General features: G+C 43.0%; 1 protein-coding gene across 1 annotated transcript; it reads left to right on the top strand.

The window, feature by feature from the left end:
• Positions 1-26,125, top strand: rabggta (Rab geranylgeranyltransferase subunit alpha). The gene is made up of 17 exons (XM_061824513.1): positions 1-120; positions 429-462; positions 607-717; positions 2,730-2,854; positions 2,960-3,147; positions 4,595-4,837; positions 6,137-6,220; positions 8,478-8,560; positions 8,656-8,751; positions 13,112-13,217; positions 15,252-15,303; positions 15,483-15,571; positions 17,877-17,965; positions 18,057-18,173; positions 18,273-18,386; positions 18,541-18,628; positions 25,163-26,125. The coding sequence occupies exons 2-17, from the start codon at positions 460-462 to the stop codon at positions 25,309-25,311; spliced, it is 1,737 nt and encodes a 578-aa protein (XP_061680497.1). The 5' UTR covers positions 1-120; positions 429-459; the 3' UTR covers positions 25,312-26,125.
• The last annotated feature ends 4 nt before the right edge of the window (positions 26,126-26,129 follow it).

Raw genomic sequence — 26,129 nt, 5'->3', positions numbered from 1 at the left:
GCAAACTATTGCCTTTCGCGTGCCTTGACGTCATATGCATGAGCCGGAAGTAAACCAATAAACGCCGATGACTGTCATGATCAGCCAAATGTCAATTTAAAATATTCACAGGACAACAAGGTAAAGAAAACGTGCGTCTTTGTATGACAGACTAATATAGCGTCTCGTGATTATTTATATTCCATGCAAATTGCGGTCATGTAAAACTCGAAGTGTGCTGTTGTTTTTGTGAATGAGCTGCATGGTTTTATTAGGATGTGAGCTAATTAGGAAGCTAGCTCACGTTTCCATTCGTTTCGTCAAGTGTCATTCACACAATCAGCTCGACTTCTAATTATTATTTACAGCTTTATATTTGTGTGCCTGTTCCATACATTAAACAGCCCTAACCATAAATATCTGTCCTTATATGGCATTATTATATACAGATACCTGGGTCTCCTCCTTAAACACAAAAGGATGGTGAGTGATGCATCACTTTGTCAATGTCCAAAAGTTTCGTCTTAAGTCACCGTATCATATTTGCAGATGACATGTGGAAACATTATTCTTCCCTCTAAATTCCTGTGCATGACCACCTTCCCTATCTTTTTGATTTGTTCACAGCACGGTCGGGTGAAGGTAAAGTCAACTGCCCAGCAAGAGGAGGAGAAAAGAAAGGAGCGGGAGAAGAAACTCAAGATATACACGGCGGCACGAGATGCCTGTTTTTCCAAGGTGCTTTCGATGACAGTCAGTCACCAAAATCATTTAGAAATTTAGCGCTCCCCCACAATATCGCACGGTTCACGTACTGTTTCCCCACTGCATCACATTTTTTGTTTTGATGTATTGTATTTGTTTGTCTGCTGTAGAAACCTCCACAATTTTGAAGAAATCTGTGCTTTACAGCAATTTTTCTATTGAGGTGTTTATAGCGTTTCACATGAATATAAATGCAATGTTGCTCGGTGTTATAAATCTTATTTCGTTGCCATCTTCCTAACTCTCAAATCAGATCACCTTTTTCTATTAAAAGTTTTACTATACGTATTTTGTCCCTTACTGGAAAATTCAACATGATCAAAATGATTGGAAATACATTGCATCTGGGAAAAAAAAAAAAAAAAAAAATATATATATATATATATATATATGTGTTGATTATGACTATATTATTAGTTATAGTTGTGGTCACTCATCAGGGACTTCATCTCACACCATGATGTATATTCTGTGGTACACAATGTGTAGAACTGGATCTCACACATGCACGGATTCAAGGAGGGATTAAAAATGAAAGTGGTGCAGAAAGAGTGTCCCACCACCTGAGCTAGTGTGATGGGGACAATGCATTTCTCAAACATACCTTGACAGTCGCCAGCAAGATAATGAGTATTCCTCCAGTAACTAGTTGTCTTAAAAAAAAAAAAAATTGACCCAATGACTCGAAAGCCCAAATCTTCGTAGACTAAAGTGCTGATGCTAGTTTTTGTGCATTGTGATAATTCAATGAGCATTGCGATGCGCCTTCTGGTGTGTGATGCGATGCCTTGGAAGGCACTGATCCTCAGTATCTCAGGAATACCTTCAATATTTTTGAGAAGATTAAACTCCTGGGTATGTTTTTGGAAGGATGTAGTTATGTGGTTAGCGTCAGTGGTTGTCAAACTTTTGATATCATTTGTGGGCAGCATCCCATTTTTGGGACATGATTTTCACGCATTATATCCTTCAGTATATCAAAACTTTAAGTGTTTTAATCTGATTCTGTTTTTTGGGACGATCTACTAAGAAAACCCAAGTACCCTCTCACGGACAGCGTCCGTTTTTGGGACGAGATTATAAATGAGTAAAGTTATCATATAACTTAACCATAAATGGGGAAAAAAAGTATTATTTCCTTGATTGTGGCCTGTTAGGAGACTTTTGTCTCAATAAGGCAAAAAATTTCCACATTGCCCATGAATGGGTTAATAAATACAAAACTCTCCAAGTACCACTTTACAGAAAAATTATGCCTATGTAACTGTTTGAAAACGAAACAGTTCTAAAAACTTTAAACTGAACCATTATAAACCCAAATTAAATGGAATCCCATTGTGTGAAACATATTTTGTCATGGATTTTAAAAAAATTGTTTTTATCAATGTAACTTAATGCGCAGTTTGAACATTTAATCCTGCGATACTTTGGCGTACCACCAGAGAGAGCCTGTGTACCATGAGTAGCACTTATACCGCTCCGAGAAACTCAGTACTGGTAATTTTAGAAGACATCACTTATTGATCCTTTATTATGCATTCTTTGTGTTTAAATGTTTACAGTGTGTTTAAGTGTTTTGATAATTTTTCTGGGGTGTTAAAAATAGTCTGTATACTTATATATACCGTAGAAGCCAGACATAAACTGTACAAAAGCACACACTTCATTTTTTTTATTTCACTCTCTGAAGTTTCAAATCAGACTCAACTTCTCCCCTCTCCAAAAATTATATGTCATTATTGTGGCGTTTAATAAAATTAAATAATTTTGGTGATCCTGACTGACCTGAAACAGGAGAGGTTTAGACTGATTTGACTTCAGATAGTTTGACAAAAAAATGTAATGTTTTCTCACGCCACGCAGTATGGAAACCTCTGGTTTCAACTGTGTGTGCATGTGTCTCTATATATATATATATATATATATATATATATATATATATGAAAATGGTGGTTCATTGCATTGCTATTATGTTTTCATGATAGAGGAAGGAGGGCATTCGTGACGAAGAGGCTCTGCACTTGACCCAGCAGCTCCTATCATCAAACCCTGACTTTGCAACCCTTTGGAATTACAGAAGAGAGATCCTCATGCACCAGGAGACTGTCAAGTGAGTTTCCCCATCATTTTATATTCTATATAGTATAACCCACCCACCTCCAGCCCCTCACCCCCACAAGGGGATTTAACGGGTGCAATCGACTTCTGCTTGCAGAGACAATAGCGACGTGCAAAAGATGTATCAGGCTGAGCTGTCTTTTCTGGAGTCTTGCCTGAAAGTCAACCCAAAGTCGTACGGCAGCTGGCATCACCGAAGTTGGGTGTCGGAACGGGCGCCGCAAATGGACTGGGCCCGGGAGCTGACCTTGTGCGACCGCTGCCTCAGCATGGATGACCGTAACTGTAAGTGATGCCATTTGAAGAAAATATCCTGTCACGTTTACAGGCTTTTTCTTGCCTCGAATCAAGACGGGGGCAGTACAGTTCTGATCAGTTGCAGAAAATCCTATGCCGCGCCCTCCAGTGGCTCAAAGCAATGTTCCCTCTAATTTTTGACATGTCTGAGCAAACACACTAAGGCCGTGAGCGCCCCCTTTGGACTCCTGTGAGCAACCTCAGACGTATTCCCTGTAGTCAATCAGTGTCATCCATTGAAGTTACATGGCTCATTAAAAGTTTCAGATTATAGAACAATTTTCAGAACAAGTTTGTGTTTTTGCAAATTTACACTGAAACTGTCAAATACATTACAATACAAATACGTACCAAGCCAACTATAAATTTGAAATGTCACTTCGAACTTTTTCTTTTTTTTTTTTTTTTTTAACACAATGATATCCCAGTCTGTTTTTCTTGATGTAAAGCTTAATTATTGCTTGCAGAATATCTTTCGTAATGCATGTTGAGAGCTGAATGATGCTCCCACACAGTTTTAAAGTTAATGTTATGTTGCCTCCTACATTTAAAATACAGAATTAGCTTTTTGGGCATTGTATCGTCTGTGCTTTCATCCTCAATCAGCCTTTGTCACGGTGGAATTTTAAAATTATCCACCATCTTATCCTGTACTTTCTACTTTGGCTTCAGACCAGACCTTTCTCACTCAAAAAAAGAGAAAATCTCATCCAGTTTCCCCATTTTTTTTCTTCTATTCACAGACACCGGTGTTTGTAATTATGAGTGTACCCCTTTAAAATAGAGGGGAGGGGGCGGTGTCAGGTAAAGTAGGAAGTAGTAGTGTGGCCCAGCAGCACCTCTTTGTGAAAGGCAGTTTGCTGCCGTGTTTAAAAAACCACAACAAAAAAACACGTCAGGCTGTAGTTCACTGTTCTGGATCTGTTTTCCTCTGCGTTGAGACTGTGCGACAAGTGTGCAAATGCGCAGTTGCGCAGCTAAAAACAGTTTTTTTCCCCCTGCAATCTATTGAGGCACCCCCCCCCCATTAGTGGTGATACTTTTATCTGAATGAAGCTTCTCAGCAAACTTCCACAAAGTTCCTTGGTACCAAAATGCCACAAGATGGGGGCAAAGCAAAAACGACAGGACAACTAACGGGACAAGCTGAAAGAAAAAGATAAGAGAATAGCTTCCAGGATAAAACTGTTGGGACTGTTTGGCATAAATTGATATAATTCCTTCTAAGAGGAATTACAATTTAGATTGGAAATGAAGGTCAGTGCTAAGATAGACGTGTTTAGACCATCTTAGAAGGCCCTTTTGTCGTTTTCATGATTTCAGTTTTTCGAGCCAGAGGCACCTGGAAAGCAGGTGACCACGGCTGCTTCCAATTTATGGTGAACAATCCCGCGCTTAGCTGGAACCATTTGTTCATTTTTAATTTTTCCGGCAGTTCACTGCTGGGATTACCGGCGGATCGTCGTGAAGAAATCCGCCGTTCCCGTGGGAAAGGAGTTGGAGTTCACGGACCGTCTCATCGGCTCAAACTTTTCCAACTACTCCAGCTGGCACTACCGCAGTACCCTGTTGCCGCTGCTCCACCCGCAGTCTCCCGAAACCGCGCCCCCGTCGTTCTCCTCGCCGCCTTCGCCGCAGACTCACTCGCATCGCGTCTGTGAAGAGCAGCTGCTCAAAGGTAATCAATCCCCAGCAGACGAGCCAGCCCGTGTTACGCAGCACCCTACCAACAGGGGGCAGTCTGAGACTAAAATTGAATGAAACGTATCAATGCCGCTCCAGCACTTGCACTCCAGCAGACCTTGAACGTCGCTGACTAATATTTTTCCACCTGCATACTTCGACATGAGAAAAAACGGTATTTTGGAGTGTGTTTACAGTATTGCAAGTTGCATAAATGGTGCGTGTCAAGAAAGTGACCGAGACCGTAATACGCTACAGTAATTCTCTGCTACTAGCGCCATCGAAGAAGGGAGAATAGCAGAAAAGCGTACGTAATTGATCCCTCCACCAATTACATTATTGACATTGTTAATAGTTTAAACCGGCAGCTGCATTCAGAACCAAAGCAAGAGCAATCTGTAATATGACTCAGTTTTTAAACAGTTTCTTGGGGATTATTAATGTGATACGTTCACAAATCGAATCTTGACACAGAGGAGAAAGGGAAGGATTTTGCACATGTAAATTGTCTTTTTATTCACAGCAGTATTATGGAAAGACATGTTGTTATGATCTTAGATGTACAGAAAAGCACTAGGTTCTATAAAACAGATATCCATCCATCCATTTTCTTTTGCCGCTTACCCTCACGAGGGTGACAGGGAGTGCTGGAGCCTATCCCAGCTGTCAACGGGCAGGAGGCGGGGTACACACTGAACTGGTTGCCAGCCAATCGCAGGGCACATCGAGACAAACAACCACACTCACAATCACACCTCTGGGCAATTTAGAGAGTCCAATTAATGTTGGATTTTTTTGGGATGCGGGAGGAAACCAGAGTGCCCGGAGAAAGCCTGCACAGGCAGGGGGAGAACATGCTAACTCCTCACAGGCGGGTCTGGGATTGAACCCGGGACCTCAGAACTGTGAGGCCAACGCTTTACCAGCTGATCCGACGTGCCGCCTAAAAGCAATATATTAACATTATTGGTAGCTCCCATCAACTACGACCCAACGCCTCCCCCCCCCCCCCATCACCTACCAGGACGGTCCTGTCTAATGTACGAGTCATTGCTCACCTCGCTAAAGTCGATAACACTGTTTGCTAATGCTCATATGTGCTTCCAAGACTGCAGCTCTGCTTAACTTTTGGCTTTGATACTATCGTCTTCGAATTCAAACTGAGGATTTCCTGTAGTTCAACCAGAGTAGGTCGGCTGAGGGAGAATGCTGCCACGTACCAACTAAATAAATGGGGTCGGGAATTAAATTGTTTCACAGGAAGCTGATCACTTTAACGTCTGTTTCGCTGCAGAATATGAGCTCGTGCAGAACGCTTTTTTCACCGACCCCAACGATCAAAGTGCTTGGTTCTACTACCGGTGGCTGCTTGGCAGAGGTATGATTCTGTGTGGCGTGAAACGTCTTGAAGTGTTTTTTTTTTTTTTTCAAGGCCCACCGCACACCGAGCAACAGGGCCTAAGCTGACCGAACTGTCGTGCGGCGTCCAGGCTTCTGCCAGAAAATTTCACGGGTGGGTGATTGTTAGCCAGCGGTGTTGTTGAGATTTAAAACTTGAATTGGTGGCGGGTGGTCTCACAGCGTGCCATTACAACCGATCAAAAATGCCCCTGATTTCACCCCCACACCCAAACAAAAGTTTCCTTCTTTTAGGCGTAAGTGAGACCGAGGCAATACGAATAAAGCAGTCACTCACATTTGACGAGCGCAGCATTGCACGCGCAAATCTGTACAGTCGAGCACAAAAAATCACAAGCGTAAAATTTGTTAAGAGTAGAAAATATAGATATTGAAAGAGATCGTTTATTTTGTATAGTCTTGACATTAATTTACATAAACGTTTACAAAACAAGCCTGCTCCTAAACAATCAGTATTCACCCGGAAACAGGAAATAAGCGCATGTTCCAAGCTGCTTCACGTACTGCGAGCGCATTAACGTCAAAAGTCATCAACATCATGAGCCACGTCAAAGGAAATTCAGTTACACCACACGTGCTCAATGCGTCGATCGCGAGGCAGTTTTGCTTGATCGTGTGACGGCGTGCCCCGAAAAAAAGACATTAGACTATCATCCACCTCGTCGCTTGATTCAGGTGTGGGGAATACGTCGAGCGCACGCACAAAAAGGCGCGTTCTAGCAACCCGGCCACCTATTTACGGCAGTCGCGGCGATGCGCGTGTGGAGCCCCCGTCCCGCCCCGCCTGTCGATCAGAAGAGGCTGGCTGCTTGAGAAGTAGGTCTTGGGGGAGAAAAAAAATCTGGGCACCCCTGAGTTACATTGAAAACATTTCTGGGATATAACACGGGTAATGTTTCACTATCTAACTATAATAAGTATGAGATTTTGATTTACTTTGACTTGATCTAAGTTCTAATATTAGACTAGTCTGTCCATATTTCTAAATGTGAACAGCCATTTTCCCCCGTGGTACCGCGTTATCTTGAAGTTGAAAACCTTTCCCCTCCACATGCTTTAGGAAGATCTCGATCACTACTGCTACCTTTCATCAATGGATTGACAATAGATAACGTCGTAAATTACACGATACTATAACAATAGATCATGGTAAAATAAAATGATTTGATCATATGAATATTTAGTTTTGAAATTGAATTTCTATTGACCTCTTTAGAAATGTCTGTCTCAGTCTGTGCAGCGTCAGTAAATTATGATTATGGTATTAGGTAACAACTACATATTCGGGTACAACAACTCGGTAAGTTATTTTAAGGTCTTGAGATTCCATACCTAATCACACATGCAACCTTATATCTGCGGGCATGACTGGTGGACCACACCCGTAACTTTATATCTGCGGGCATGACCGGTGGATCACACCCGTAACTTTATATCTGCGGGCATGACCGGTGAACAACACATGTAATTTTATATCTCCAGGGATGACTGGTGGACTACACCCGCAACCTTATATTTGCGGGCATGACTGACCACATCCGTACGTTTTCCAAATGTGAGTGGCTGAATAATACAGTAAGATTTTATATCTCCAATAATACTATATAATATCCACCTCTGGCTAGAAAGCAAAGCGTGAAGAGTCTGTTGCAATATAATGCAAAAGGTGGAGTCAATGAATGGGGCGATCCACATCATTGGCAACAGCCTCATAAAATATTCTCTCGCTCTCTACTTTTTCTTGTTTGTGGCCATCTGCTTTTTCTTTGACAATCGTGGCATGTTTTTTCGGTTAAATGAAAATTTACGCAGGTGGTACGTGAAGGCTAAAAAGATTCGCAGTTTCTACGTTGCAGTATGTTAGTAGCTCAATCACTTGTTGATGAATTTTTTTTTTTTTTTTTTCACGGACAGTCCACTTCAGGCACAATTAGCTGCTTCTGCTAGGTGTGCGGCGGACCCAAGTGTGTTCTTCTGTATTTTCAAGTGTGCGTTTCATTTTGCGTTAAAGTGTCTGAGTATGAGTGCGTCTGTGTGTGTTTAAGTGCGTGTGTGTGTATGTGTTCAAGAGTGTGAGTGTGCTGAAGTATGCGTTTGAGTGCTTATGTATGTTTCCGTATGTGAGATGAAGTGCATTTAAGTGTCGATGTATATGTTTATTTAGCGCGGCACTGACGGCGTCAACTTAAACGCATCTTTTTTTTTTTGTGTGACAGCCAAACGGGATGAAATGATAAGTTGCGTTTTCATCAGCCGGGAAGACGAGAGAGTAGCTGTCGCCTTTTCGAGGCCGGTCAATGTGGGTTACGAGTCCCTGCTCTTACTTTTTATATTTATTTTGTTTTGTTGAAAAATTGAAGGAAAAAAAAAAAATCTCTCCCTGCTCTCATTCAGGCGCAGTCCGGTGGCCTTCTGCTGGTTCTCGACGGGCAGCCGCAGCAAGTGGAGTGGAGGAGTGTCCACCCACGATTTAAACACAGTCCAGTCTGGGTATCCTTTTTATGTTCAAAGTGGATCAGATTCCTGGGAAAGAAAAACAATGTTTGGAAAAATTACCAGCCAATCAAAATCTACGCATCTATTTTCAATAAGTGTTTTTCCTCATGCGGTTTGCGTGGGAGCGGGAGTCAAGTCTATCATTCTATCAAGTCATTCTATCTCCGGCGTTCACACTCACATTCACACTTATGCACCGTTTACCTTTAAATTAACTTAACAGATATGTTTATGGAATATGGAAGGAAGTCAGATAAATCCCACGCAGGCACAAAGAGAACACAGAGTACACAGGGATTCAGATCTGGGTCTTCTAACTATGAATCAATGATGAGAACTGCAGTCGTCGTCGTCATCTTCTTTTTCTTTCGGCTTGTCCCGCCAGGGGTCGCCACAGCGCGTCATCTTTTTCTATTCAAGCCTCTCTCGTGGATCTTCCTGTGCTGCCCACAATTGTTGTATATGTTTCCAGATTTACAGACATTTGAACCGTAAATTGAAAATATCATAAAAGTTGTACAAAAATAAGCCGCAATAGCTGAAACAAACTTGGGTCTGGCAATTCAAAGAGTTGACTCCAATCCCAGTTTAGTTTCGGTGATATAATCATATTCCCCCCTGTGCTTGTGTGGCTTTTTTCCAGGTACACCGGATTCCTCCCACATTGTAAAAGAGAGCATATTTTAGATTGATCGACAGCACCAAATTGTCCATAGCTGTGAATGTGAGTTTTTAAGGCTATGTGTGTATGGAAGTAGATTAGTGCCACCTGGATTTGAATTTGAAAAGCCACCAAAAACAGGATTTAAATTTGAAATGTAAAATGATCATATTTTCAATAATTGCTATAATTCGCTGTCTGAAATTCAACTGACTCCAATTCGCTGTCTAAAATTCACCGTCTGTGCCACCAGGCAGAACACGCAGCCGATCGCAGTTTCGCTTTCTTAGTCAGGTGACGTCACATACTAAGAAAGCGTAACTGGATTGGCTGGCCCTTTGGTCCTGACCTGAAATAACCTTGCCTGGTGGCACAGACGGTTGAATTTCAGACAGCGAATTGTAGCAAGTTGAATTGTTAACATTGAAAAAGTGACACTGAAATACAACGATTGAAAATGTGATCACTTTACATTTCAAATTCAAATCCTGCCGGCACTAATCTACTTCCACATACGTGGCCCGTGACTGGCTACGGAGGAGTCCAGGGTGTACCTGGCTGCTCACCCAAAGTCAGTCAGGCTCCAGCTCACCGTCGACCCTAATCAGTGAATGGATACTGCAGGAAACTTTGCTGCCTTAAAGTTTCAATTCCCACAGCAGCCCGTTTAATCTCCTAACCAGTAAGGCTTAAATTAATTAATGCTGAAAGATTCTGTTCTGTGTACAGAGACTTTTCCTTTTACCGCTATCACGACAGGACTTCCCACTGAAGGCCTCCCCCCCCCCTTTCTTTTAACTTGTCAGGAAGTGCTGACACCAACAGCCACTGTGTTTACTTAAAAGGACAGAGAACTGATGCCTTTTGGGAGGGACCTGCTTTCGTAAAGTGCATTTCCATTAAATCTCCAGACTTGCTTGCAGCACTAGACATGGCCTGGAAAATGGGTGACCAATTTTACTTTCAATCAGACTCTCTCGCGTTTATCCTTGTTGGTGTCTTAGTTGGATGTTAAATTATTACCTGCATAGCTACGGTTGCAAATGTGCTTACCGTACCATAAGTGTGACATAAATCATAGCCGGTTGCTCATTGGTAGAACAGGAGTGTTACATTTAAGGATCCAGTAAAAAAAACATTGGTGAGGGATAGAAACTGAGCTCTGATGCGTGGAATAAAACAAATTTTTAATCCTTCCTCCACTGAATAATCAAAGTTTAAATATTCCACAAGATACAGGATAATCCAAATCCACCTATGATCTGTAATACATCTTTTGTTACCCTGAAAAATAATAACACATGATTTGATTTTGAAAAATATACACCATCTGAAACATAAACATGTAGGAAAAAGTTCTTTCTGCACAGGCCACATTTAAAATCGTTGATACTCTTTTGTTAAAGAATGGGAAAACCCACAATCATCACTGAAATACGTTGAAAACTGGTGTGACTTGAATTTTCTGGAATACATATTTGCTTATCCTCATATGGGTGGCAGGAGTGCTGGAGCCTATCCCAGCTGTCATCAGGCAGGAGGCAGGTTACACCCTGAACTGTTTGCCAGCCAATCGCAGCGCACATGGAGACAGACAACAGTCGCACTCAAAATCACACCAAGGGGGCAATTTAGAGTCTCCAATTAATACATGTTTTTGGGATATGGGAGGAAACCGGAGTGCCCGGAGAAAACCCACGCAGGCACGGGGCGAACATGCAAACCCCACACAGGCGGGTCCGGGAATGGAACCCCCGGTCCTCAGAACTTTTAGGGCAATGCTCTAACCAGATGCCCCACCATGCCGCCTGAAATTCATATCGACAAGTCAAATTGATTCCGGTACAATGTTGTTGTTATGATTCTGGGTTTTTCTTTCGTCTACAAAATGGTACCCACAATTTTGCCGATGTTGTATATACAAAGAAAAGAAGACTAGCGTGAAAGAAACAGCAGGCCCAGTTATGTTCCGGGGATGCTTTGTGAACCTCCGGCAGGGTGTCTCAATCCTGTGCTCTGTGTAAAGAAATCTCCAGACTAACAAGGCGTTCTGCAGCAAAATGTGCTGGTCATGGGTTTCCAACAGGAGAAAGGCACAAGCGCAGCTAAAAAAAACAAAAAAAAAACGGCTAAGATCAAAACATCAGCCTATTCTGGAGAGTAATCTGGGAAAGAAACTTTGCAAAAGGAGCTGGAGAATTTCCTCAATATGGCTATAAAGTTTCCCAGTTGGTGTTGGCCTGTGTCGCCCGTACAGGTGGATATCAAAATAAAAACGCCTGCCATGGGCCAGAAAGTTCTTTCAGGAAGGCCCTTGTTGGGAGCAGCTAGTTCTTGGAGAAAGAGTGCTATCTTCCCTAACCCATTGTCTTCCCAGCCATTCTGTGAAAGCCTGCTCGTAAGCAAATAGTCAGTGGCAAAAATGTAATTTCGTTGGAGGAGCAGTGTGATTGAGTATCATCATTTGGTGTGCTTTTAGATTTAAAAAAAAAAAAAAAAAAAAAGAATCCCTTAAAGCTCGTCGCCTGCGCTGCCGCTCTTCCCCAGCTGCTTAAGTATGCAGATCTACGCCGTGGGACGCCTTTGTGCTGCCATAATCAATTGTATTTGGTTTCAGATTTATCCTTTTCTTCTTCTTCTTTTCCTTTCGGCTTGTCCCGTTAGGGGTCGCCACAGCATGTCATCTTTTTCCATCTAAACCTCCCTCGTGCAACTTCCTCTCTAAGTCACCCACTATCCTCATGTCCTCCCTCACCACATCCATAAACCTTCTCTTTGGTCTTCCTCTCGCTCTTTTGCCAGGCAGCTCCAACCTCAGCATCCTTCTACCAATATATTCACTCTCTCGCCTCTGAACATGTCCAAACCATCGAAGTCTGCTCTCTCGAATCTTGTCTCCAAAACATCCAACTTTGGCTGTCCCTCTAATGAGCTCATTTCTATTCCTATCCAACGTGTTCACTCCGAGCAAGAACCTCAACATTTTCATGTCTCCCAACTCCAGTTCTGCTTCCTGTTGTTTGTTCTGTGCCACGGTCTCTAATCCGTACATCATGGCCGACCTCACCACTGTTTCATAAACTTTGCCCTTCATCCCGGCGGAGACTCTTCTGCCACATACAACACCAGACACCTTCTACCGACTGTTCCACCCCCACTTCCTTACCACACTCTCCATTGCTCTGTATTGTTGACCCCAAGTATTTGAAGTCGTCCACCTTCGCTATCTCTTCTCCCTGTAGCCTCACTCTTCCCCCTCCACCTCCTCATTCACACACATATATTCTGTTTTACTTCGGCTAATCTTCATTCCTCTCCTTTCCAGTGCATGTCTCCATCTTTCTAATTGTTCCTCTGCGTGCTCCCTGCTTTCACTGCATATCACAATATCATCTGCGAACATCATGGACCAAGGGGATTCCAGCCTAACCTCATCTGTCAGCCTATCCATTACCACCGCAAACAGTAAGGGGCTCAGCACGGATCTTTGATGCACTCCCACCTCCACTTTAAATTCTTCTGACACATCTCACCGCTGTTCTGCTGCCCTCATCCATGTCCTGTACTATTCTAACATATTTCTCTGCCGCACCAGACTTCCCACAGTTCCTCTCTTCACTTTTAAAAAAAAATTCAATTTAATTCCATTCACTTTTTTCCCCCCCTTGTTAAACATTCTTGACCACGACTCAGATATGCCAACTTCCTCCCGGATCCATCAGCGACATCGCTAATGAACAGAATCTGACAGTGCACTGGTCTGAAAAACACGCTCGTCGGGACTGCGCACTGTACACAGGTGAACCGCTAATTGTATTGGTCCATCTCTTTGCGGCCACATGATTAAAATGGACAAGCACAGAGAGTGATTGTCACGTTATGAACCTGAGCAAAGACTGTTTTCCATACACTTGGTGCAGTTGTGACCTAAAAGAAGAGCACAGTAAGCCAAAAAGGTTAATCAATGTCAGGAACTGTACTCTCTTACCTTGAATCTAACTTGACAAGAAAAAGTGCTTTGTTCTTTTCACCTCTCTGTAAGGATTTCTGATATTGGGCTTCCCATTACTCATTTTGATCTTGAACGTTGGGAATGCAGGGGTCCTCTGCGACGGTCCCGACGTTTCAATGTTTTGAAGGGTCCACGATGAAATAGTACAACATATGTGTCACAAATAGATTAAAAAGACTGGAGTTTTTAGTACCCCCTACCCCCGTTGGATTGTTTTATACCATAATGGAACAGAGCCTTGCCTCAAATAGGGAAAAATCACATGTACCGTAATTCCCGGCCAACAGAGCGCACCTGGTTATAAGCCTCACCCAGTACATTTGTCAAGGAAATATCATTTGGTACATACATACGCCGGAGCTGTGTAAAAGCCAAAAGTGCCCCCATTGAAACCCACATTGAAACATGAGATATTTACATAGAAAGACGGTACACAGCGAGTTTAATGCTAGCAGTAGTGCCGCGCTAACGCTAGTGCCATGCTAACGGGGCCGGTTAAAAAAACAAAACAAAAAAAAAACATACTGGTAAAAATCGTTGAGACACAACAGTAATACGCTAGTCAAGTGCTATTAGAACCTGACCAGACCGGTAAAAGTCACTTCCTCGGCACATATATTCCGTCGGTCTCACTCTTACCTTTACCGCTCGAGTGCCCCCCTGCGGCCGTTTGAAAAAATGCACAAATTAGCCGCATAAACCGCAAGGTTGAAAGCGTGTGAAAAAAGTCGGACTTATAGGCCATAAATTACGGTAATTGACACGCAAAAAACGTTTATAATTGCCTAAAACTCTGGTTCTCGGAGTGGCAAGATTACCACGAGTGGTGCGCGGGCGTGCTCGAGTGGTACATGAACGAATCATTAATTAAATGTGTGAACTTTGCATGATTTTTACAGTGGCTTGAACTTTTTTTTTTAATCCAGTACAGTAATATAAACAGTGCAGTTCTGTTGTATTTGAATTTTGATTCCAATGCATTAGCATTTATTTTTTCACAATTTTGTTTTCTAGCTTTTAAGGACAAATTTTAATGTGTGTATATATATATATATATATATATACTCGCACACAGGTTAAACTTAGCATGTATACAAAGATCTTCATCTCTCACTCAAGCAGTGTCACTTCAACATACTTCCTTGACGCCAATTAGGGTGTTATAAAAAGAGCCCGACAATACACAAATGAGTAGATTTTTCTGAAAATGGCTGATGATAAGTTGCATGGGGGAAAAAAAACCTACTATAATTGGGGAAGGATTTTGCATTTGTGGCCAAGAAGATTTTTCATTCATGGTAATTCTAACTTTACTGCATTAGCATAAGTCACTGAAGCAGTACGGCACTTTCCGACTAAGAATGTTTAAATGTTAGTTAGAACATTGCATTAGTGATATGAGAACAAAAATGTTTTGAAATTAGAAGTTGGCAATTGTGACAAAACAGCTTTACGTTGGGACTGGGATACAACATTTCAAGGTCACGTGGTGTGCGCAATAAACTAGTTTGCTGGGCAGTATATGGTAGTTTTTCTTTCTTTTTTTTAATCCTTTTACATTCACATATTTAGTGCAAGAAATTAATAAGTGGCTGGGGAAAGCGAAGTCTTGGCGTTCTTCCTGCCAACGACCCGACCCGGATTTGCAGTAGGAGATGAATGGATGGAAATTGATACGTGAGGGATTATAATGCGTTCTGACAAATTTCGCATCTGGAACTCTTAACAGAGGGCCGACCCCCTGTACGAGCTTACCTTACACTGTATTTTTTAAAAAACTGGCATTTTTGTGCAACTTTTAAAACAAAGTTCCTTCCTCAGGACGAAGTGAGAGTTGGTGTCGTGATTCTGCCACTGATCAGGAGCTCTTCAGGTATTGATTTGCTCGATGATGAAAGTGTGGCTTTTCCCCCTACACCTGAAAAATTTTTATTCGAATTTAAATGTCTCCCCCCCCCCCCACACGATGATGAAAGTGTGGCTTTTCCCCCCACACCTGACAAATTTTTATTCGAATTTAAATGTCTTTTTTTTTTTTTCCCCCCCACACAGGAGTGAGCTCTCTGTTGAGAAGAGCTCCGTGCTGCAGTCTGAGCTGCAGTCATGTAACCAGCTACTAGAACTGGAGCCGCTCAATAAGTGTAAGTGCGGTTTTATTCCCTTTTTTTTTTTTCCCCGACAGAGCTGAGAAGTCTTATTTGGTGCTCGGTACTGTCTCGCCCTTGGTGCTGCTCAGAGAGATTATGAAATAATGCGTTTTCAGAAGCGCCTTGTGGCAAAGGTGCAGTTTTCAATCTGAGGAAGTCTCCCCGTGCGGGTAAATGTATTCCGACACATGGATAATTACCCTGCAAGAAGTGAAATCGGGGGGGTAAAGAAAGCATTTCCCAAATTCTTTTTACCAAATTGGAAGCATGCGGGTGTCGAAAATGTCTTGACAAAATTAAGAGTTACAGGAGTCATTAAAGCTAAAAAAAAAAAAAGCCTTTTGTCTGAGTACAAATAATTGGGTCTCTGGAGTGCTTGCTCAAGCATGATGTATGAAATTACACAACAAGTACATTTTAAGAGGGGGGTGCTGTCTGCGGTGAGCAGTTGCTCGTATGCGTGAGACGGCGCTGCTCCCTCAAGACAGGTGAATTTCAGGAACTGAGAGGTCTGGTCTGGTTAGATAATAATTAAGAGGTTTTTAATTACAATATCTCCCTGAATATTGTAATTAAAGACGACATAAAAAGGCCTCCTCGATGAATCATATATACGGATGAAGGTTTCCCTTGCCCCGACGTGGGTCCCCAATGCCTTGGTGGTCGGTTCGGTACCCGTGGGGCCGAATGGGTCACGTGGGTTGACCACGTGTGGGAGGGGCCACAGGGATCAGGTGCAGTGTGGCTGAAGGCACCTTGTGGCGATCTGATTCCCGGTGACAGAAGCTGGCTCTGACTTTTTTCACAATTTGTAATTTGGCCAACGTGCCCGCTGCATGGGCAATATGCACGGACCCGACCTTACACTGGGTCCTCAGTTTGCTACGGTCCATTATTTTCGGGTCAGGGCCAATGAGCTAGTTTCTGGACCAGCTAAGAATAGCTCGTCGCGCGGCACAAGAAGGCGCGGCCAGTTACTTGTTTGTTTATTTTGTTTTGTTATAAAGACTTTATGTGGTGTCTTTTGAAGAAAGCACGTCACGGATAATTAATACACTTGGGAACTGTTCCAAATTTTGAAAAAAAATGTCATGTCTTTAAGATTCAGGAGAAACTAAGTGTTGTAGTTGGAGCGATAATTGTCATTGAGTTTCTGTGTAATTGAAGTACAAGATGCTGTCTTCTGAGTGCTGGATTCCGGAAGCAAAATGTGTTTTTCCATCGAGCAGCGACAGATTATTGATCCTTTTACATAAATTAAAAATGATCCTACTGCTAAATGACTGGAGAAACACAGCCGGCAGGACCTTAATGAATTAACTCCACCGCCGCAGAGAAATCAGTCCAGCTTTCTGGCAAATTTCTTTGTCACTCTTTCAAAGTTATTCCGTTGCAAGTCCACACTTGGCTTCAGATATCAGAGAGCAGTTTTGTCGCAGCCGTGTCGCTGGCCTGGGCCGCGTCCCCAGGAAAGAGGGCACAGAGCCCCGCGGCTGTGGTGTACGGCCAACCACATCTGGATTTTGGTAAGGTTCATTATACAAAACTGGCAGAGGATGCACTAAATCTCATTTGTGTGCATGCACGCGTGTGTGTTTGGTAGCAGAGTCTGGGCCGAGGTTATATCGTGGCTAGCGGCCGCTCTCAGTTTCGGGGGGGGGGGGGGTTGGGTGCATTTGGAATAAGAATATCTGAGTGACGACGTTTCTAAGGCAAACAAAATCAAACCGATTTTGCAACATTAGTGTACTGTGCCCGCCACCGGTGACGATACAGAAGATGTTTTTTTTTTTTTTTTTTTTTTTTTTTCAGCCTTATGGGGGCTCGCTTTTCTCTTAAGACTGAGCCGCTTTGAGAACAGTTTGGTGCCGAGGAAGCCATAATCTCCATTGGCTCCTCGGTACGTCGGGGGGTATGCGTGGGGGCAGCAGCAGCTCATTTACATTACACAGAACCTCAGTTCCTGTTATTTAGACAACCGAGAACTGTTTTACATTGTGAAAAGGAATGCACGATATGTCTCCAAGACTTTTTCTCACATTCCTTAAATATTTTAATAATTCGAGGGAGAGTACACAATATTCAACTCCAAAATAATGCTTTTTTTTTTTTGGGGGGTGTGTGATAAATCCTTAACCAACTGATCCTCCTTGAGTTTGCCATATACGGTGAATGTTTTTTTTTCCAGCGTCTATCTGTTATTTGCACATTTTTAGCCATTTGGGTTTTGGTCTCCACCCCAGCGTGTAAAGACGGTTCCTGGTATGCCCCCTGTGCTTTTTTTTTTTTTCCTCTGCAGGGTGCTTGCTGACAATCATCCTACTGATGAGGGCGCTAGACCCCCTTGGTTACGAGAAGGAGACACTCGCTCACTTCCAAACTCTCAAAGTGAGCAGCGGCGCCAAGAGAAATTTGGTGTCCATTCCGTTAATTGGAGATGTATTCACACACAACACACTCATTACCGCCTCTCCCTCAGGAAGTGGACTCCATGCGATCATCCTATTACAGCGACCTGTGCAGCAAGTTTATGATCGAAAACACCATTTTGAAAATGGAGTACGCCGAAGTGCGGGTCTTCAGCGTTGCCAACAAGGTTTGGAAAAAATAAATAAAATAATAATCCTTTGCCGTCGCGCAGTCACCTGGGGGACGCTCGTGGGCGTCATTTCTGGCTTCTTTCCCCCACCGACAGAACCTGACCACCTTGTGCCATTTGGACCAGCTGCTCCTCATCACTCACATCAATCTGTCCTCTAACCAGCTGCGGCGCATCTCCGCTCACTTCTCCATGTTGCAGTGCTTGGAGGTAGAAAAAAGAAAAAGGAAAAAGACGCAAGCCATTGGAGTTTTTTCCCGTCATTTTTCCTGTCGGGGCTGTGATTGTTCCATTCGCTCGTAATCGTCCCTCTGTGTGTGCTTTGCAATATGTTCCATTCCACTTCGTGCCCACACACTTATAGGTGTTGGAGGCTGATAACAACTCCATAGAAAACTTGGAAGGCGTCTACTGCCTACCCAACCTGGAAGAGGTCCTCTTGAAGAACAACCGTATCCTTCGCACTGCGATATCTAACTTTTATTTGTCACTCGAGGGCAGTTGCGGTGTTTTATCTCTCCATTTTCCAAAAAGGATCGTCCTTATTAGTTACTCAAGGCTATCGCGGCTCGTAGGTAAGGACTCGTCGTATGTAATCCGCACGGCACAAAACGTCAAAAAAAACATTCACTGATATAATGGATAATTTGGAAACCATTCAAACTCCACACAACAAGGTTGCAACCGAGGTTTGAAACTAAATCTCCTGACCCCGAGACAGATGTTCCACCAGGCTACCTCATATTTGTGACTTGATACCTGCCCCAAGTGCGAGGTGTGCCGACGTGGTTAATTACATTCTAGGAACAAAACTACATAACTTGCAAACGTCTCACTTGACTAGTGATTAGCAGCACATCTGCCTCACAGTTCTGAGTTTGGAGGGTTAAATCTCAGCTCTGGTCCTCCTGGAGACATTGAATGAGTTTTTCCCTCAGTACTCTGGCTACCTCCCACATTTCAAAACATGCATTTGAGGTTGACTGAATCTTCTAAATTCCCCATAAATGTGAACGCTCACTTTGTTTGTATGTACTCTGCAAGGATAGGCTCCGCCTCCCAGCACAAGATAAATTGTATAGAAGATTAACGGATGGCTGTTTGTCGATAAATGCCCAAATTCAGCTGCAATAGGCTCCAAGTTACCCATGACCCAACTGAGGATAAGTGCTAAAGAAAATGGGTGGATAGATGGATGCATAAGCACAGTGGATCAGCTGGAAAGCGTTGGCTTCGCAGTTCTGAGGTCCCGGGTTCGATTCCGGACCCGCCTGTTTGGAATTTGCATGTTCTCCCTGTGCCTGCGGGGGTTTCCTCTTGCCCCTAGGTGTGATTGTCAGTGTCTCCATGAGCCCTGCGATTGGCTGGCAACCAGTTCAGGGCATACCCCGCCTCCTGCACGTTGACGGCTGGGATAGGCTCCAGCATGGCCCGCAACCCTTGTGAGGATAAGCGGCCAAGATGGATGCATAACTAATTTTAAACTTTGGTTGTTGCACATGCGCACAGAAGGCATTTTCAGTCCACTTGCGGTTCGTTTCAATTGGGATCAAGCGGGTTACATGAGGCAACTGAACATTGTGGTCCATAAAAAAGTAATTTTAATGCGTGCAACATCTTCTTGATAATGGTAATTATTGCCACCCACAGGAATGGAGGGGTACATAACAGATTTGAACGAGCCTGTTGGACATGATGCTACGGCTGGTCTTCATTCCAGCGTGTCTTACTATCGTGCGTTTTTAATTGTACTTTATTGAACCCAAAACGGAAATTGTCTTTGCACTGAGGAGCAATGTCAGCCGTAATTAAGACATTGTCCATCTGCCATTGGAATTGACCTCGCGATACTTTTCTTCTCACCCCAAATCTTTCCAGACTGAGCTACGGCTGGCAACATTTGTTTTTGTGTTCATTTGTTTTGGTTTTGGCCAAATTAACATTTTATGCAAGAAGTCACATTAAGAGCGAAAAAGTCAATCCAAATAAATAACCCTTGAAGCCGAAAGGAATTTATTTATTTATTTATTTATTTATTTTGGTTGCGCGGTATGTTTACACGTTATCATTAAGCTCTTGGGGACGTCAACAGCATTACGAGGCCGAATGTTATATTTAATCTCCCCGCGCAGTTGGCGGTGACTCATGAAATGTGCGAGCGTGCCTGGCTCATCGCTGCAAAACAAGCGCAAGCATCTGATGGTGTGCAAAGAGAGACTGTTAAAAATGTTCTTTACAGCAGTAATGGTGAGGTTTGCGGCCGGGGAGGCACTATTTGATTCAGATTTACAAATTTATGAGCCAAAGACTGTGGCATATTAGCAATTGAATGGAAAAAAAACATCGATAGTCGCCATTGTTCTCACACGCAAGGAACGCTATTTGCAGCGGTTTAGAGTGACCGTTAGCCATTGTAATTTTCTACTTATTTCAAAGGCTGCTGGTTAAATTTGTGTTTCTTCCAAATTTTTATTCCACTGTTCAAATGCTTTAAACAGACCGTTCAACAGTGTATATTTTAGTTCATTGGTTAGTTTTTAATTTGAATTTCTGGTTATTTATTTCATAGTGTGATCAAATTTGAGGTCAAATTAAACACATTTTTTTGCTTGTACATAAATTCCACGCGCCTCTCCCTCTAGACCAGGGTGCTCAATGCGTCGACGGCATGCCGACAAAAAAAAAAAAAACAAAAAAAAATGACGTCAGCTATATTTAACATGCAGTTACACGGCACTGTGAAGTCAACTCAGATAGTTACAAAAAATGTTCATAGTTAATTATGTAATGTGATATTGGCTCATGCGGTTATGCAAGGCACACAAACAGATATTTACACATAAAGAATCTTCAGTATACTTTAAATGTTTTGCATTTTTTGTAGTGGGTAGATCTTTGTGACTTGGTCAATCTATTTCATAATTGGTCATTCTAAAAAAAAACAAAAAAAAAAACTTTTTTTTTTTTTTTAATTCACAAAAGTCCACCACCACCCCACCCCGTCGATCGCGAGAGACTGGCTGCTTGAAAAGTAGATCTTTGGGTAAAAAAAAGTCAGGGCACCCCAGCTCTAGACAACACTCTCTTATTTTACTACAAACATCCAATTTTTTTTCTTGCACTCAAAAGTCTCTCCATTTAAACAGAGATTGTTGCGAGTAAAGAAACGTAAACGTACTTCCTTCATCGGTCCTGTTCTGTTTAAACGCGTGGATCTTTTTAATGCCAAATCCTTCCATATGCACTGTTCTAGGTAGCACAGTAAGCGCAAGCTGGACCATTTTTGACTTCACTGCTTTATTACAATATTTTTTTTTTAAAGGCAATAACATCCCTGAAAATATACCAACATGTATATACGCTCCTGTACTGCAGAATATGTATTTTAGGAGTCCCTAATGGTACTCTAACCCCACATCTCATTCAGTAGTGCCCCTTTAGAAAGTTAGAGAAGTGTAATCCCCAGCACCAGTTTCACCAATAGTCATGAAATTAGGTGGACATGTTAATCATGACAGGATGCGCCAAAAAGTCTTCTGGACCTATGCGTGAAATTGAGCTGCTAATGGGCAATTTTCGGATCGAGCAACTTTTAGGCTTAATACTTTGGTTAACTGTTCGAATTCAAATTACTTAATACAAAGGGACGGCACGGTGGGTCAGCTGGAAAGCGTTGGTCTCACAGTTCTGAGGTCCCGGGTTTGATCCCGGCCCCGGCTGTGTGGAGTTTGCATGTTCTCTCCATGCCCGTGTGGGGTTTCTCCGGGGACTCCGGTTTTCTCCCACACCTGAAAAACTTCTTCTTTCTTGTCCTGATAAAGGGTCGCCACAGCGTGCCATCTTTTTCCATCTAAGCCTATCTCGTGCATCTTTCTTTCTAACACCCACAGTCTTCATGTCCTACCTCACAAATTCTAATCTACTTTCTCTTTGGTCTTCCTCTCGCTCTTCTGTCACCAAGAACACCTTCAGTCGCATAGGACGCCAGACACCTTCCGCCAAATGTTCCTCCCGTTTCTTCTTCCTTGGCACACTCTCCATTGCTCTGTATTGTTGACCCCAAGTATTTGAAGTCGTCCACCCTCGCCATCTCTTCTCCCTGTAGCCTCACACTTCCCCCCCTCCGCCCCTCTCATTCATGCACATATATTCTGTTTTACTTTGCCAAATCTTCATTCCTCTCCTTTCCAGTGCATGCCTCCATCTTTCTAATTGTTCCTCCACCTGCTCCCTGCTTATCACAATATCATCTGCGAACATCATGATCCAAGGGGATTCCAGTCTAACCTCATCTGTCAGCCTATCCATGACTACCACAAACAGGAAGGGGCTCAGAACGGATCCCTGATGCACCTCCACCTTAAATTCTTCGGACACACCTACGCCACATCTCACCGCTGTTCTGCTGTCCTCCTGTACTATTCTAACATATTTCCCCAAAAACATGCAACATTATTTGGACACTCTAAATTGCCCCTAGGTGTGATTGTGAGTGTGGCTGTCAACCAATTCAGGGTGTACCCTGCCTCCTGCCCGTTGACAGCTGGGATAGGCTCCAGCCCTCCCGCAGCCCTCGTGAGGATAAGTGGCTAAGAAAATGGATAGATGGAAATAATACATAGTTGACTTGGATCATCTTAAAATTGAATTTAGTAATTGGGCAAGGAGAAACAACAAAAGCAGAAAAAGCAGTTTACACAGTGGTTGCTAAAAGAATGATTCTCGTGATTCATTTTGTACAGTCCCAAAATCTCTTGACAGTCACTGTTTTCGCTTATCACGGGAAGACGGTCTTATCTTACTTTGTCATCATGTGTTTTAGTAAAAAGAGGAATTACTGTATCCCCCAACCAGCAACATACTCAAATCCTTAATTTGAAACATTTTCCATGCAGCTCCGAAGGAAATTGGCCAAATGAGGGCAAGTCAGAAACGGGTACACGAGACGTTATTTAACTCGCAGTATACTTTTTGTGACATTTTCATTTGCTTTGCAGCTGAGGGATTTTGTAAACACCCCTACGCCACGTGCCGCAGTGATGCTAAATTGATCAGTGATGGCGACTTGCGAAAGAGCGCGGCGTCAAAAGTTTCATGATCGTTTCGAGGATGAAGAAGAGGGTGTGATGGCCCGTTCATCTGCGCTCGCGGCTTTAATTGCGTGTATTTTTCTTCCATCTGATAGGTTGAGCGGCCGCAGCTCAAGTTTGCCATTTCACAGAACAAACGGGCGTCATTAAGCAACGGCGGCACCTTCCCTTTCACTTTCTTGTTTCCTCTCGTATTCTTCGGAGGGATTAATGAGCTCCAAAGGTTTGGAGGCATTGACTATATATCTTTGTTTGAACAGGCTCACTGTGTAAAGACAGACAAATTCAACACACCCCTGTTCACTTTTTTATGTACAGGAAAAAAAGGCAATGTGAATAAGATAACAAACATTGTTCATATTTGATCACCATAGTGTTATTGTAGTCAGCCACTTATTGATTAAAAACGGCAACTTTGCATTGGGTCCAATTGAGCATCCATCCATCCATTTTCTTTGCTGCTTATCCTCATGAGGGTCGATCCCAGCTGTCAACTGACAGGAGGCGGGGTACACCCAGAACTGGTTGCCAGCCAATCGCAGGGCACATGGAGACAAACAGCCGCACTCACAATCACACCTAGGGGCAATTTAGCGTGTCCAATTAATGTTGCATGTTTTTGCGATGTGGGAGGAAACCCGCGCAGGTTCGGGGAGAACAATGCAAACTCCACACAGGCGAGTCCGGGATTGACCGGGACCTCAAAACAGTGAGACCAACGATTTACCACCTGATCCACCGTGCCACTCCCATTTGAGCAATAATACAAAATTGGAAGTAACAAAAAAAGAGAGTTAAGCATTTTATTTTCCAATTTTCAGTTTAAATTACATTTTGCTGGCCAATGGGGGGGGGGGGGTAATTTTTTTTATTTTATTTTTTCTCCAGTGTGCATTTTTGGAGTCAGGTCTCTTAAAAATAAGTCGAATTTCTTGGTCTCGGCTGTGCTCGATCACGATTGAAAATGTTACCAGAAAGCTTCACTCGCTGTTGTAATAATAATTAAAAAAAAAAAAAAGTCATCATTCAGCTAAGTCAAGATTTATAGCGTTTGCACACTTATTTGCAAGAAATGATTATTTGAAAGGCTTAAATTGGATTTTCACAAATTAAGTTATTAATTGTCCTTTAAAAAAAAAAAAAAAAAGGGGGACTTGATCCTGAAATCCGCCATTCAAAGATTATCATAATCTGCGAGACTGCTATTTTTTCTTTGGAAATCCTCGTAATGTGTCTAATGAATTTGTGATGGGGGGTGTAGCAATATTGCATTTTTTTCGTAAAATCTTCCGCCCTTATTGGCCACGCCATTTATGAATCCATTTTCTAAACGACATGTGCTTAGTGATCCCTGATGACACTGCGCAAGAGGTCCTTCATCACCCTTCCCCGATCGTGTTTAATGAGCGAAAATTAAATTTAGTAAATTTGCCCGAAGTTAAGAGGTTAATGTGCTGTTTAATGAAAGAATTAATTAATTCTTATGTAGGAAAACGCGCCGAACGCCACGGTGGGATTGAGTGATCATACCAAGTCGAAGGTTCTGTATCAGCATCTTACATGCATGTGAGGGCTAATTGAAGACTAAATTAGCTTTTTGGTGGAAATGTGAGCGTGAAAGCTTGTTTATCTATGTCACCGCCTCTTGGCCCGGATTCAGCTGGATTCGGCTTCACCTTCCTGGGACCTTGAACAGGATAAGAAAGTTTCCAAAGTGTGTGTGTGTGTGTGGTGTTTTTCCCATCTATCCGCCGTCTCTCTATTTGGTGTCCAGGTTTTGATTTAGTGTGTCAACGGGGGTGTGTTGGGCCCGCAGATGATGAGGCGTATTCATCACCACGTGTCTCCTCAATAACACCCCCATGAAAGGCTTCTTCCCTAACCCGGCACGTTCAGACATCTCCACTTTGGCGGCGCTCCGGCCGCTCGCCTCCTGCCCCAAGCTGCGGCGCCTCGATCTCCGCGGCAACCCCGTCGCTCAGCGCGCAGACGTCGAGCCTCGTCTCGCCGAGCTCCTGCCTTCCGTGGCGTGTCTCCTGCTCTGATGTGCCGGCAGCGGGAGTCTGGCCCGTCACTCAAGGATGACGCCGACGCCGCCAGCCAGTTTGTGAAGGAGTGAGTGGATGATTTTTTTTTTTTTTTTTTTTCCCCCAGGTGTGCTACCACTTCCACTTGTTTGGTCGAAATTCAATCAAAACAGCCCCCACTCGTCTGAATGCCTCTGAAGGCGGATATCGAAACGCCTTTAATAAAAAGTGTGTGTGTGTTTGTGTGTACGTGTATGAGTCATAACCGCTGTTTGTCAAAATGTGTGTATAAAGCAAGGTCTATTAATACCTCCAAATGCATGCTGCAACATCTCCAATAACGAAACAAATTGTATGTTGATGGATCCGCATGATCACATTTTATAAGCTTTAAAGACGCCGAAAGCAACAATGAGGAGCTGGGACGGGACTCAAAAGTACCACCACCATTGTGAACAACAAAATACATAAAATATAGTAGCGTCTTAGGTGGAAATTTTTCTTTATTATAATGACATGGGTGGGAAATATTATTGTAATGTTATTGTAAGCCACTGTCATGTATTGCACTGTTTGAAAATGAGCATTGCGCTGAATTAAAACTAGCCATCCAGCCATTTTCTTAGCCACTTATCCTCACGAGGGTCGCGGGGAGTGCTTGACCCTATCCCAGGTGTCGTCGGGCAGGAGGCGGGGTACACCCTGAACTGGTTGCCAGGCAATCGCAGGGCACATAGAGACAAACAACCAATTGCACTCTCAATCACACCTCGGGGCAATTTAGAGTGTCCAATTAATGTTGCATGTTTTTGGGATGTGGGAGGAAACCAGAGTGC

Source organism: Syngnathoides biaculeatus, chromosome 7 (genome assembly GCF_019802595.1).
Source record: "Syngnathoides biaculeatus isolate LvHL_M chromosome 7, ASM1980259v1, whole genome shotgun sequence".
Lineage (NCBI taxonomy): Eukaryota > Metazoa > Chordata > Actinopteri > Syngnathiformes > Syngnathidae > Syngnathoides > Syngnathoides biaculeatus.
The sequence above is the reverse complement of the archived record's forward strand: the minus strand, read 5'-3'. Positions and strand labels throughout refer to the sequence as shown.